This window comes from Hemiscyllium ocellatum, chromosome 10 (assembly GCF_020745735.1).
Source record: "Hemiscyllium ocellatum isolate sHemOce1 chromosome 10, sHemOce1.pat.X.cur, whole genome shotgun sequence".
In the NCBI taxonomy this organism is placed as follows: domain Eukaryota; kingdom Metazoa; phylum Chordata; class Chondrichthyes; order Orectolobiformes; family Hemiscylliidae; genus Hemiscyllium; species Hemiscyllium ocellatum.
In genome coordinates, this window is record NC_083410.1 from 40,245,944 (window position 1) to 40,261,615 (window position 15,672).

Here is a 15,672-nt window from a genome sequence, read left to right on the forward strand (position 1 = left end):
CTTTCTCTGCATCTAAGGAAATCACCAACCCCTGAAGCAATTGCTGCTGACAAGCTTGGATCATATTCAGCAAACTTCTAATATTATTAGAGGACCTATGGCCCCTTATAAAGCCTATCTGATCCTCTTTAATAATATGGGACAACAATCTCAGTGCCAGGATCTTGGACAGAATCTTGAAATCTGAATTTAATAGAGAGATGGGCCTGTATGAGGCACAATCCTCAGGAACCTTCCCTTTCTTAAGAATTAGGGAAATATTAGCTTCTCTCAAAGATGGTGATAGGTATTCATGCATATAGGAGTGATTGTACATCTCCAACATAGGCCCTGACAGAATCCCTATAAATTCCTCAAAACTCACCTGGAAGACCATCAGGGTCAGACGCTTTCCCACTCTGAAGTTGCCTAGCTGCCTCCTGTATTTCCTGAACTATCAAAGGGGCATTAAGGAGAGAGGCCTGTTCCAAGGTTACCCCTGGGAGGTCCAGGTTCTTAAAAAAGGTCTCCATTTTAGCCCTCCTATTCTCGCAACCTTCACACCGATACAATTCAGAGTAAAAGCTCTGAAAAGCTTCATTAAATCTTTTTAGCTTCGTATGTAAGGACCCTGGCGCTGTCTCTGATTGCAGCAATGGATTCGGGAGCACGTTTTTTCCTAATCAGGTATGCTAAATACTTCCCTGGTCTATCCCCATATTTGAACAACCTTTGTCTCACAAAAGCAATTTCTTTCTTTGCGTTTTGTGTCAGTGTTGAATTCAAGGCAGCCCGGAGGGCCATGATCCACTGTAGCTTAGTCACCGAAGACCGTACAAAATTTGCCACCTCGGCGGCTTTCAACCGGTTCTCAAGTAGATGCTGCTGTTTCTCCTTCTGTCATTTCTGGCTAGCCGAATGGGAGATAGCTAATCCCCTAGCAGAGGCCTTAGCAGTCTCCCATATTATAGATGGACTACTAGCCGTGCCTGAATTGATAGTCAAGAATTCCTGAAACTCCTTCAAAAAGTATTCCACAAATTTGGAATCCTTAAGGAGAATAGGGTCCAAACACCAGTGCTGCAAACCTAGCCCCTCACTCTTGGCCTTAACCTCCAAATACACTGCTGCATGATCAGAGATAGCTATATTCCCAATTTTACAACCCATAATCGAATCCAGAAGGGCTGAGGGAGCCAGAAAGAGGTCAATCCTCGTGTGACATTTATGTGGGTTTGAAAAAAAGGTGAAGTCCCTGCCGATAGGGTGAAGATCTCTCCAAATATCCACCAGCCCCAACTCCTCACATAAGTCAACTATCTGCTTGGCCTGTGAAGAAATAGTTGGGGACCCACAAGGCATCCTGTCCACTGTTGGATCCAAAAGACAATTAAAATCTCCCCCCTATAATAATGTACTGTGTTCCAAGAGCACTTAACTTAGAGAAAGCACTAATCAGAAATTTGAGGGGATGCGCCGGAGGACAGTAGACATTTAAATTGCCATATTCCTCCCCATGTATTAAGGCTTTAAGTATCACAAACTCTCAACCCTGCTCATCTTTCACCTGCTCTAATAATGTGAACGGAAGATGTTTCTGGGATAAGTTCCGCCACTCCCCTACTTTTAGTAGTAAAGGACGAAAAGAATCTCCCATTGTAATTTCACATGCTCCCCATCATCAAGATGGGTTTCCTGCAACAAAACGATATTAACCCTTTCCCTCTTAAGGCTAGAAAGCACTTTTTTCCTTTTAACAGTCGAATGACTTCCCTTAATGTTCCAGGTGCACCATTTAGTAAGACACTTATCCCCTTTCAGAGACCCTTGAACCCCTGGGAGGGAGAACCCTGCTTACAAAGCACTGAGCATAAGTGAATAAAGACTCATAGAGTCGAAGAGTAGTTTTTGTATATATAGTTCTATCATAACTATAAACAATTATTACTACCAAAAACTACAAAAATAATCAACTATAAAACCTTGAATGGAAGCCCATGGGGGGCACTCATCCTACCCATCCCCTCCTTCACAGCTCCTTAAAACCCAGACTGTGCCCCAGCCTTAAGCCAGAAAAAAAACAAGGAGATGATCCTTAAATCAACAGAAAAAAGACCAAGTCAGGATGAGAACTCCACCCATCCCTGGCTTCATGTCACCCCTACTTGTGACTAAAAGAGAAACAGAAGAAACAAAGAAAAGGGGAGAGACAACAAAGAACATTCACAAAATTTCCCATCAGAAAATTCAGTTATTAAAAAAAAAGGAACAACTTATTCCAAGGTCTTTTTCCCCCCTTTCCAAAAAGGAAAGTATTAGGGAAAAAGAAAGGAATTTTAAAAAAAGGCAGGGAAAACCTGGGGAAAGATAGAAAAAAGAACAAACATTAACCATATTCTTCAGGCCAATCCATCTAATTTAAAGTGTCTACAAAGTTTTTAGCTTTATCTGCTGAGTCAGATTTATAAACTGAGTTCTCGTGGCTGAAATGGAGCACTGGATGCCCAGGTTCCTCAGCCTCTTTTTAACTTCATTGAAGGACTTCCTCTTTCGAAATAAAGCTGCAGAGAAATCCTGGAAAAATATGATATTTGACCCCTTGTACAGCAGTGCCTGTGGATCTTTTCCCAGGGATCTGGAAGCTTCTATGACTTTTTGCTTGTCCTTATATGAATGGAAGTGCACTAGGACTGAGCGGGGGCACTGCACCAGCCCTGACCTGTGCAGTGTAACCCGATAAGCCCTTTCAATCTGTAATCTGCTGGACTCATTGTGAAGGCCTGAAAACTTCGGCAGCCAGTTTTCAAAGAAGCTCACTGGCTGCTCACCTTCCTCACCTTCAGGGAGCCCAACAATTCTGAGATTTATCCTCCGACCTTGATTTTCGAGGTCGTCGATATGGTCTCGCAAGGCCCTCACCTCTCGCTCCACCACCTGGATTCGACTGGATGAGGACACCATTTCAGCTTCCTAGGCCTTAGTTCGACCCTCCACCACCTCCAGCCTCTCCCCGAGGCCCTGGATCGCCTGCTCATGCTTCTACAGCATGGATGCGATATGTTGGACTTGGACACGAATCTCTCCACAGATCTCCTCAATCGCAGCCCCAACTTTCAAGGTAAGTCTCTCTATCGCTGCAACCAATTCCTCTGAGTCTGTCAGGTCCTGGGGGAGGGGCGGGGGGAGGTGGTCAGGAGTGGCTGCTGCTGCGACAGTCTCTAGTGTTATAGGTGCTGCAGGGGAGTGTCCTCCCTGCTGCTGTTTGCTTGTTCCTTTTCCCTTTTGCATCCTTCCCACTCCCAAAATTAACAAATGTGTTCTGTAAGGTTTTAACTCATAATTCCACCACATAAGTTGGCCAGGGATGGCAAAAAAAACCGGTATGCCTTGGCTGTTAGGCAGAGCTGTCGACAGCAGTTCTACAGAATTGCTGAGACTTTCCAGCAATTTCTGTTTTTCAGTATTGGGGCCTCAGACTGCGGGGGGGAAGGGGAAATGAAAATTGGGAAAGGGCAGCAATATGTATTTGCAAAGATTATACATTAAAGCATGGATGGGAATGGGATCACGCAAGAGAATGATTTATTCATAGTTAGGAGCACTCAGGCTTCAAGAGGGATGAAATTATATGACCACGCTTGGCTTGGTCACTTCATATGCCAGGGGCTAGGAAGGAAATGTGGACAGGTAAAGATTCATGTAAATGGTTGGGTGGGGACCTTGCGAGTTTCATGGGAAGGATCATCAAGAGGGGAATCTTGATCTGTTGCCCGATTCTGCAACTTATTTCACCATTGCCCACGTTGCTCAGATGCCTATAAGATTTGGCCAGATTTACTCAATGGGAGATCCAAGGAACAGAGCTAAGTTTCAAACCTCAACCAGTTCAATTGGGTTGGTGTAAGGTTCCATGAGAGCAAAGTGCAGAATGCAAAGTCCAGACACCTTATAAGAGGCCAACTTTGGTTTATGGTCCAAACCGAACTATCAACTGTCTGGACATGCTACATTGAGTTTTGTTTTAAGACGGATTCTCGCCACAAGGCCCAGCACAATTTTTCATAAGATATTACAAAATGTGCCTCATTAAATACTTGCCTTGCTCCTGTGGTGTCCCTCACATCAAAGTCTTTCCCCATCTTACCACATACCTTTCCTGGAACAACTTGCTTCTTACCAGATGCTTACGGAAAGTGATCGAGTCTTTGAACTCCTTGAGGAGAATTACCTCATGAAACTTTTGGTAAGTCACCTCAATATTAATTGTCCAAACTCACTGGTCAAAAGCAAGCTACTTTAGTCAAATGCATCAAATTCCAGATATTTTTAATCAGGCTATTTCCTGTGGAGTAAGGATGCCTATGACATTAACTGATCTGTACTTAAAATAGACCTTTTGTTGACTCATAACAAGATGAAGTAAATTCAGTGAGCTTTTCCTGTCTGCAACAACAGTTTCAATTGTTGGACTGGTGACTTTAACTGTTGTACCAACCATTTTAAAGAGATAAAGAAGATGACACCTCCTTTATCAAATGTAGGGATTAATTGGACAAATTTGGATGTCTCAGCCTTTGGGTCTGAGTAAAGTGTAACTTCTTCCACAAGGTCCATTTAATGGGCACATTGAAATTCTTCCTCTCAGCTCAAACTGTTTCATAGAGTCATACAGTGATACAGCACGGAAACAAACCCTTTGGTCTAACTCATCCATGCTGACCAAGAGTCTCAAACTAAACCAGTCCCACTTGCTGGCATTTGGCCCATATCCCTCTAACTCTTTCCTATTTGTGTACTTATCCAAATGTCTTTTAAATGTTGTAACTGTACTTGCATCTACCACTTCCACTAGCAATTCATTCCACACACAAACCAACCTCTGTATGAAAAAGGCGAAAGTGAGGACTGCAGATGCTGGAGATTAAAGTCGCGAGTGTGGTGCTGGAAAAGCACAGCAGGTCAGGCAGCATCCGAGGAGCAGGAAAATCAATGTTTCGGGCAAAGCCTTTCATCAGGAATGTTTCCAATTCCTCTGCCTCCACCGCATCTGCTCCCAGGAGGACCAATTCCACCACAGAACACACCAGATGGCCGCCTCCTTTTAAAGACCGCAATTTCCCCTCCCATGTGGTTGATGATGCCCTCCAGCGCATCTCATCCACTTCCTGCACCTCCACCCCTGACCCCCCACCCCTCCAATCGCAACAAGGACAGACCCCCCCCCCCCCCACCCCCCCGATCCTCATCTTCCATCCCACAACCTATGCATACATTACATCATTCTCCATCATTTCTACCACCTACAACCGGACTCCACCACCAGAGATCTATTTCCCTCCCCACTCCTATCCACTTTCTGTAAAGGTTGTTCCCTACCTCGTCACGTCCACACCCCCCACCCTTCCCTCCCAGCACCTTCCCCTGCCACCAAGAATTGCAAAACCTGCGCCCCCACCTCCCCCCTCACCTTCTCCGCCCTAAAGGAGCCTTCCAATTCTATCAAAGTTTCACCTGTACTTCCGCACATGTCACTTACCAAATTCATCATCCCAATGCGGTCTCCTTGACATTGGGGAGACAGGATGCCTACACGCAGAGTGCTTCAGAGAACATCTCCGGGACACCCGCAACAACCAACCCCATCACCCTGTAGTTGAATACTTCAACTCCCCCTTCCACACTGCTGAGGACATACAGGTCCTGGGCCTCCTTCATCGCCACTCCCTTACCACGGATACTTGGAGGAAGAACACCTCATCTTCTGCCTCAGAACCCTCCAACACCATGACAACAATGTGGATTTCACCAGTTTCCTCATTTTCCCTTCCCTCACCTTATCCTAGTTCCAACCTTCCAGCTCAGCACCACCCTCCTGACCTGTCTTACCTGTCCCTTCCCACCTATCCGCTTCAACCTCCCCTCTGACCTATCACCATTAGCCCCACCACCATACACCTATTGCACTCTCAGCTACCTTCACCCCCAGCCCCAACCCCCACCCATTTATCTCTCCAACCTCGAGAGTCCCAGCCTCATTCCTGATGAAGGACTTTTGCCCAACACGTTGATTTTCCTGCTCCTTGGGTGCTGCCTGACCTGCTGTGCTTTTCCAGCACCACACTGTCAACTCTGCATGAAAATGTTTCTTCTTAAGACCTTTGATATTCACTTTATCTATGCCCCCCCATGACCTTATAAACCTCTATAAGGTCATTCCTCAATGTCCTACACTCCAATGAAAAAAGTCCCAGCCTATCCGGCCTCTTCTTGTAACTCAAACCCTCCAGTCCCGGCAACATCCTGGTAAATCATTTCTGAACCCTCTCCAATTTAATAACATCCTTCCTGGAGCAGGGCAACCAAAACTGTACAGTGTACATCCTGTACAACCTCAACATGACATCATGTCCCCAATTCCTATATTCAATATTCTTAGCAATGAAGACTAGAGCACTAAACACCTTCTTAACCACCCTGGCTACTGATGATGCAACTTTCAAAGAACAATGCACCTGAACTCCTCGGTCTCTCTGTTTGACAACACTACCCAGGGCCTTACCATTAATTGTATAAGTCCTGCCCTTGTTTGTTTTGCCAAAATGCAGTACCTCTCATTTTTCCAAATTAAACTGCATCTGCCACTAAATGGAAACCAAAAGAACTGTGGATGCTGTAAACCAGAAACAAAAATAAAAGTTGCTGGTAAAGCTCAGCCATCTGGCAGCATCTGTGAAACAAAGTCAAAGTTAATGTTTCGGGTCTCGCGACTCTTCCTCAGAAATGCAAATATTAAAAAGAGATAGTGCCAAATACAAAAGGAGGGTGAAAGGAATATATAGTTTGAAGTCCTTACAGTGACTTTGAGAAATAAAATTTTAAATTGGGGCCACAGTTGTTTAACTAATGTTTAGCATCCTTAACAGTAGCCAATATGTCTGTGTTCCTTGAGTTCTGTGTTCTGGTGTTTCTTTTTGATCTATTCTGTCTCTGGCCATGGAATCCGAGAAATAGAGCTTTCTTCAGCTCTGGTCATAAATCCCTCTTCCCTGCTCTGCCAAAAGCCGATCCCTGAAATGCAAGTTGGTTCGAGAAATTCCAAATCTGAATTCACTCTTTCAAGCTTGATAATTGCAGGTGATGTCTTTTTATCTTCAATATATGAAACTTCAACAAATCTAAATAAGAATAGGAGATGAGGACCTTTCCATGCCTAAGTTGAATAGTTTCGATGTGTTTTGATGAAATATTGATTTCCGTTCTGATGAGTTATTTTGTTTTTATGGAGCTTGATGGTCAGCTGATTGCTGTGAAGTCAGTATTTGTCTTTTTGTCTAAACCTTTTCCATCCATGGATGTCTCAGGCATTCAAATGAGATTATGAAATTTAATAATCAATTTATAATTATAATAATTATATTTTGTTATTGTGATATATTGAAAATGAAAAAAGGTGTATGAAATCTTTTATAACATTGATTATAACATAACTCTAATTGTCTATCTTGTATTAAGAAGTATTCAGTGATTGAAAGTATAGTTATTTGCGTTCACAGACATCTTTAATGCATTACTTTTCTTTATAAAATCATAGCATTCCAACAGTGTGGAAGCATGCCATTTAGCACATTGACTCCACATCAATCCTCCAAAGAGTATCCCACCCAGACCAAGTCCCCTACACTGTCCCTGTAGCCCTGCATTTCCCATGGCTGATCTGCACATTTTTAGACTGTGGGAGAAAACCAGAGCACCCAGAGGAAGTCCACGCAAACACTGGGGTGTGTACAAATTCCACACAGACAGTTGCCCAAGGGTGGGATAAAACCTGGGTCCCTGGTGCTGTGAAGATGCAGTGCCGCTCCGCACAGTGTAATGTACATTACAATGTTCTACTTAATTGTTCACACAAATATAACTTATTTCACATAGGAAATAGTTCAAACTTAACTGAAGTATATTCTGAAAAATCATAGTTCTCAGTATTGTTATCACCAAAAAGACACTAGCCCACAGGGTTAAATTTTATGAACGTTAAACTTTAACTGGAAAGCTGAGTATAGTTTTGGAGTTCACAAACAACAGTATAGTATAGTGGTATTGTACTAGAGTAACAATGCTTTTTATTGGAGGGAACACAGGCAATATCTGTGTCAAAAGCAATATTGCTTCATTACAGTTGAAGTTATTTGCTTTCTTTTATGTTCCATAGGACATGTCAGCAAGAGGATCGTCTGCACAGCTACCAAAAGCTTACGATCCAGAGCCTGTGTCAAAGTATGGCACATTGGATGTCACTTTTGACTTTGACTCACAAGCACAGAAACTTATGGTAACAGTAACAGCTGTTACAGACATTCCAACACATAACCGAACTGGCAATAGTTCATGGCAAGTACATCTTGTGCTACTTCCCACAAAGAAACAACGATCAAAAACAAGTGTCCAGCGGGGGCCTTGTCCTGTCTTCACAGAGGCGTTTAGGTTCAATCGCGTTGAGTCTGAGATGATTGGTAATTATGCAGTGCGATTTAGGCTCTACAGTATACGACGCATGAAAAAGGAAAGGATTGTTGGTGAAAAGGTATTCTATCTTACCAAGCTAAATCTACAAGGCAAGATGTCCGTTCCAATTGTGCTGGAGCCTTGTGGCAGCCTCACTGTAAGTAATTCAAATTAAAATGAAGCAGTTGTAGTAAATGTATATTTATTGTGCTCTGCTATGTTGCTGGTTAATCATTGCAAGAAGGCAAATAGTGCTACTGGATAATAGTTGAGTGTGAAAACCATTGTGTGCTGCCTTCTTATATGTCAACAATAAACATGACATTTGTTTTGATTTTCTGCAACATCACCTCAATTTAGGACTTTCAAGGTGACAAGTAACAAACTATTAAAAAAATCCACAAAACTTCTTATGAGTGTGAAAGGATATATTTTTGTGAGTTAAGTGCCTGACATAACATAGACGTTCATGAAACTACAAATAAATCTATAATTGATTTCAGTTTACTCGGAATGTATTAATCTCCTCATTTGAACACCCCACACTTGCCCAATCCCATAGAATTGAAAGATGGCTGATGCTGAAATTTAGGGATTCTCAAGTGACTAGTAAGCTAACTCTACACAGACCATTAGAAGCTTTGTGTGGCTTGTAAGTGAGGATTTATCCTATCTCTTGTGCAATTGGTTTGCAAAGTTATCTAAAATTGGATGAATTCCAGTGTTAATTGCAGGTCTACTCATCTAGATCTTACTGAAATAAGGTTGACTCAAAGAAATACATAAATGAAGCTGGATTAAGTCACAAGATTTTTTTCCATTACCCAGCAATTTTATATTACATATTATGTTTATTCCTCTTTTGCTCATTTCTCATGTCCTGAAGATAAAACCGGACATTGAGATACATTTCTAAAACTGACAGAACCTTCCAGAATTTTGCAGCACAAAGATGATTGCCGTCATCAATAATCACTTGCTAAAGTCCATCTAGGAAATTCCATGTAACTGCTTATGGATTCTGTGTGTCCTTGCGGATAAGTTCGATCCTAGAACTGCATCTCCATTCACACATTTGTCAGGTGTTTCCAGAAGGTGGAAATGGCCTTTGTTCTTGAGATCATTGGCATTCCTTTCTCTGGTTTATTTTCCATACTTGCTCTTGTCATTGGGTGTTCTCAATTGTGACCCTTCAAATAGAAGTTTCCTCCAAGTTGATTTCTTCCGAACGAGGATCTCCCATGTGTTGAAACTGATGTTGCACTTCTTGAGGGAAACTTTCAGAGAGTCTTTGAAGTGCTTCCTTTGTCATCCTATCATTGGTTTGCCTTCCTTGAGCTGGGCTTTGACAGAAAGAACTCAGGCATCCTAAGCACATGGCCAGCCCAACAAAATCTGTTTCAGCTGATCATGGCCTTAATCCTGGTGCTGTTAGCTGCTTCAAGGATGCTGATGTTAATATGACTGTCCTCCCAGGTGATGCAGAGAATCCGTCTCAAACCGCATCGGCACTTCTGAAGGGTCTTGAGCTGGCATTAATATGAAGTCCAAGTTTGGGAGCCATATAGAAGCGTTGAAAGAATGATTGCCTTGTACACAAAGATCTTGGTATGATCATGAATGTCATGATCATCAAAGACTCTCTTTCTGATGTGTCTGAAAGTGGTGCTCTCAGAATGGCTGTGATGTTGAATCTCCTCATTGATCTCAGTCTTACCTGAGAGGTAGCTTCTTGGGTAAGGGATATGCTCCATGTTTGGGAGGATTTCTCTATTTATCTTAATGGAGGGATGGACTGGAACTTGACCTGGGATGGTTTGGTAAAGATTTTGAGTCTTTTTGGGGTTGAGTCTGAGATAATTCTTCAGTATGCTTCTGCAAAGACATTAAACGAGGCTTGAAGATTTTCTTTTGATGAGCAGAGATGACATTGTCATCCTTATACTGAAGTTCCACAAGTGATATCAGTGTCAGTTTCTTCTTGGATTTCAACCAGTTGAAGTTGAAATGTATTATTCAGTTTACACCTTGTGATCAATTGTCCAGTAATTCATTGGAGGCTCAATTTGGCTGTAAAAGGCTCTTTTCAGGCGCCTCATAATTCTGTAAGTTTCAATCAGATCCTCCTCATCCTTCTAAACTCCATTGAATACTGACCCAGACAAATTTGTCACCTGCATATGGTAAGACCATTAGACCATCAGATATAAGAGCAGAATTGAGCCATTTGACCTATTGAGTCTGCTCTGCCATTCAATCATGGCTGGTATGTTTCTCAACCTCATTCTTCTGCCTTATTCCCATAACCCTTGATCCCCTTACTAATCAAGAACCTATGTATCTCTGTTTTAAATACACTCAATGACTTGGCCTCCATAGGCCTCTGTGGCAATGGATTTAACAGATTAAGCACCCTCAGACTGAAGAGATTCTTCCGCAACTCAGTTTTCAAGGTTGTCCCTTCATTGAGGCTGTGCCCTCAAGACCTATTCTCTATGACTCGTGCAAACATCTTCTCCTCATCCACTCTTTTCTGCACTCTCCGTATTCCGTAAGTTTCAACGAGATCCTCCATCATCCTTCTAAACTCCATCGAGTACAGACCAAGAGTTCTCAGCTGCTCTTCAAATGACAAGCCCTTCGTATAGAATCATACAGATGTGCAGCACAGAAACAGACCCTTTGGTCCAATCCGTCCATGCCGACCAGATATCCCAACCCAATCCAGTCCCACCTGCCAGCATGCAGCCCAAATCTCTCCAAACCCTTCCTATTCATATACTCATCCAAATGTCTTTTAAATGTTGCAATTGTACCAGCTTCCACTGCATCCTCTGGCAGCTCATTCCATACACGTACCACCCTCTGTGTGAATAAGTTGCCCTGTAGGTCTCTTTTATATCTTTTCCCTCTCACCTTAAACCTATGCCCTCTAGTTCTGGACTCCCCGACCCCAGGGAAAAGACTGTCTATTTATCCTATCCATGCCCCTCATGATTTTGTAAACCTCCATAAGGTCACCCCTCAGCCTCTGACGCTCCAGGGAAAACAGCCCCAGCCTGATTAGCCTCTCCCGATAGCTCAAACCTCCAAACCTGGCAACATCTTTGTCAATCTTTTCTGAACCCTTTCAAGTTTCACAACACCACCTTTCTGATAGGAAGGAGACCAGAATTGTACACAATATTCCAACAGTGGCCTAACCAATGGCCTGTACAGCTGTAACATGACCTCCCAACTCAATATTGTACTCAATATTCTGACCAATAAAGGAAAGCATACAAAACACTTCTTCACTATCCTATCTACCTGCGACTGCACTTTCAAGGAGCTATGAACTTGCACTCTTTGATCAGCAACACTCCCCACGACCTTACCATTAAGTGTATAAGTCCTGCTAAGATTTGCATTCCTCTGGGATCATTCTTATGAATGTCGTCTGGCCTCCAAGCCAGCACATCCATCCTTCGATATGGGACCCAAAACTGTTCACAATTTTCCAAATGCAGTCTGACCAGAGTCTTATGCAGCCTCAGCAGTATGTCACTGCTCTTGTATTCTAGCCCCTTTTTGAAAAAGTCATTTCTGATTGTTTGTTTCTCGTGGGATCTTGATTTATAAGAAAATCACGCAATAGCCACACCTTTTAATATAATCGGGTCAGAATCACATTATAGCCAATACAGGCAAGGAAAGTTCATGTTCTGCAAATAAGTCTAAATTCTTCAATCACGTTAAAGCCAATACGCGTTGAAGAAACACAAATTATAATAGAACCGACTTTATATTCTAACATTGTATTTGCCTCCCAACTGCCAACTGAATCAGCATGTTAATTTTTAGAAAAACCTGAACTAGGCTGCCAGGTCCCTTTGTGCTACAGATTTCAGAAGCCTTTCCCATTTAGAAAATAGTCTATGCCTCTATTCTTCCTACCAAAATGCATTACCTTACACTTTCCCACATTGTATTCCATCTGCCACTTCCTTGCCCACTCTCCTGGCCTGTCCAAGTGGTTAGCATGTTTCTTTTTCTTTGGAATGAATTTCAGCTTGCCTCCCAAATTACCCCCAAAACTCCTGCCATTGCTACCCCACCATGTTCCTTGCTTGGCTTCTCCTTGTCTGGTTAGCTCCTGCCTCATGTCTTTGTAGTTACCTTTACTCAGTTACAGTGCCATTACATCTGATTCCAGCCCCTCCCTCTCAAACTGTAGAGTGAATTCAATGATATTATGGTCACTGCCCTCTAGGGGTCCCTTCACCTTATGCTCTGTAATCAAACCTGCCTCACCACTATGCCCCAAATCCAGAATTAACTGTTCCCAAGAGGGCTCTACCACAAGCTGCTTCAAAATAAAACTATCTCATAGACATTCCACAAAGTCCCTTTCATGAGATCCACCATCAACTTGATTTTTCCAGTCCACCTACTTATTGAAGATCCCCATGATTATTGTAATAATGCCTTTCTTACATGCTTTTTCTATCTGCTGATTTATTTTCTTACCCATATCCTGACTACTGCTCGGAGGTCTGTACCCACACAGATTCTATAGCTTCCAACTCTATCACTTAATGCTTTGATTTAATTTAATTTCTTAGTAACAAGGCAACTCCCACCTCCTCTACCTATCCTTTCAATAGAGCGCTTATGGATATTTCATTTCCAGCCCTTATCCCCTTGCACCCATGTCTCTGTGATACCCACAACGTTGTACCTGCCAATTTCAATTTGTGCTACAAGCTTATTTTCCTTGTTTCATATGCCCCACTTGTTATAGTTGTCCCCTTATCTGCTATGCCTGAAATTAGATTCCTGACACTTTCGATACTCTCTATCCTTTTAATTACTTTGGAAACTTTAATAATCTATAATAAAAATGGTTGAAATACAATTATTTTTCTATGACTTTGTACGAAAACTGTGAATCCGAATCCCATTATGGCAGTTTGAACAGTATTATTTTGTTTTTAAAAGGCCTGAAAAATAAACAAATTTGATCTCAATAAAAGGGCCCATAAAGCTGAAATGGAATGTAGCAAAAATGCAACTGATTCATTCCTGTCATTTACAGATGGAAACATGCCATACTTACTTAGTCTGTGACTCCTGTCCCATATCAATGTGGTTGATTCTTAACTGTTCTCTGGAGTGGCAAGCAAGTCATTTAGTTATACTAACTGCTAGAATTCAAGAATCCAGACGACTAAGGGTGGGAAATAACTTCTGATCTCACCATTCACATCCTGAACGTGAACTAAAGTGAGAGAATGGCAAAGTATTCATGCCATTTAAACTGCAATATGAACAAAATTAATGAGAATATCTTAGGTCACATATTGAAATATCAATCAAGATCATAATTAATTCCTGTAATAACTTACTGATAGCACAGTTCATTGCCTCAGCATTTATTATAAACTCATCTAATGGGATTCTTCATCAAGGGAAATTCAGAAAATGTATCAATCGTTTAAATTTATCAAAATACAAAGTTTATAAGAATTTTGGTACAGTCAGTGATGGGCTTAATATCATGACAGTATTGTACACCATCTTTCAGTGTAGTAGTGATTTCTGTGGTTCATGACAACATGCAGGCTGTGTGTCTACAACAATATTTTGCAACATCAAGCTTTGACCGAATATAATGTGAGATTCCTATTTGGTTAGTTCAGTGATTAAAATATTGCTTTAGCGTGCTACTGAAAGCCCTATTTTTCATATGTCTTTTGCTGTAGCCGTGTGGAAGTTATTCAGAAGTGTCATGAAACATGGTTACGCTGTGCAGCCCATAACTACAATAAGAGTTAAAACTGTTTTGTTGTTTCAAAATCTTATCAGAAATTATACTTAAAGATTCTGCTTCTAAATGTTATGCCTAGTTCTTAATACTGCCTATGCAGAATGTCTTTCTTGTCCTATCAATGTCCTTGGTATCTACATAGCCAAATGGATTCTCCCCTCCCAAATTCTTTTCCAATCCTTAGCAGAATAAATCCTGACGCTGGGCACTTGACACAGCTTCCTGGACTCTCACTTTTTGCTGCAGAGAACAACTTCAATTCCTATTATTCTACTGTCACCTACTATCAGTTCGCATTTTTTGGCACCCCTCAACCATTCTTGTACCATGGTACTTAGGTCAATTAGCTCATTCACCTGCAGCCCTTACTCTCATCCAAACAGGCTGAAAGAATTTCAGACTTGTTGGACAACTGCAAAAGCTGCAGCTCTTGCGCTCTTGCCCTTTTCATTCCCTTAGCTGTTTCCTTCCAGTCACACTGTCTTGTCCATGATCATTGACTGAATCAGAGGACACTATGCTAAAGGTTTTGATTGCTTCCTGGTATAAATCATTCAGGTAACTATCTCCACGCTGAAGTTTTGCATTATCTGCAGCTCAGCCTCCAATTCCTAAACTCAAAGCTGAAACACCTCTAGCTGTGAATACTTTACTGCAGGTGTATTTGCCCTGGATCACACTAGCATCCATGAGTTCCCACATACTGCAGGCATGACATATCATCTGTCCTGACAACCTTAATTTGTTTTAATTAGCTACATAATTGTTTTAATTTAGTTATTTTTCTTTTATTATATGTATTATTAACCTTACCATCAATTTCTATACAAATTAAACCTTAAGAATAGTACTTAATTACTTAGAGCAGATACTCACCAAATAGCTTCCTCAATTGTAATGGAATAAGACCCAATTTCGAGAGGTTAGAAAAAGCAACACCAAAGGATCCTCTCCTTCGCTCCTGATTTCACTAATCAGTGATCACCCAGCACTCTATTTAGAGCTCCAGTCAGTGCTAAATTACATTGAGTTGCCTTTTTTTTATATGCTTCCGAAACAAAAGAGATAGTTCATCCCAGTTACAGGAAAAATAGTTTCAACTGTTTTCCTTAATTATCTAAATTCATCTGCTTTTCTTGTAAAACCTTGCTGTAGGCTAGGAAATTTAGAATTGAAACAGTAAATTTCAGTTAAATATGAAATACAAACAAAATTATATTCTTACAAAAGATTAAAATTCCCTATTCACCATCTGCCAGCATCTGGATAAAGTATCAGAAGGTCACGGGATGACTCTCAGCAGTTCCCCAAAGTTTCTGTCCCAATACTGGGCCTCTCAGTCATGCATTGAGTGCATTTTATTGAGGGGTACCCCCACCCCC

The 15,672-nt window shown here is 41.6% G+C and overlaps 1 protein-coding gene across 2 annotated transcripts in view; it reads left to right on the top strand.

The window, feature by feature from the left end:
• syt14a (synaptotagmin XIVa) overlaps window positions 1-15,672 on the top strand; it is a 146,499-nt gene that overhangs the window by 84,981 nt on the left and 45,846 nt on the right. For both annotated transcript variants that reach the window (XM_060830879.1, XM_060830880.1), the window contains exon 4: window positions 8,189-8,624. In XM_060830879.1, coding sequence (XP_060686862.1) covers window positions 8,189-8,624 — 436 coding nt within the window. The remainder of the gene's footprint in view (window positions 1-8,188; window positions 8,625-15,672) is intronic.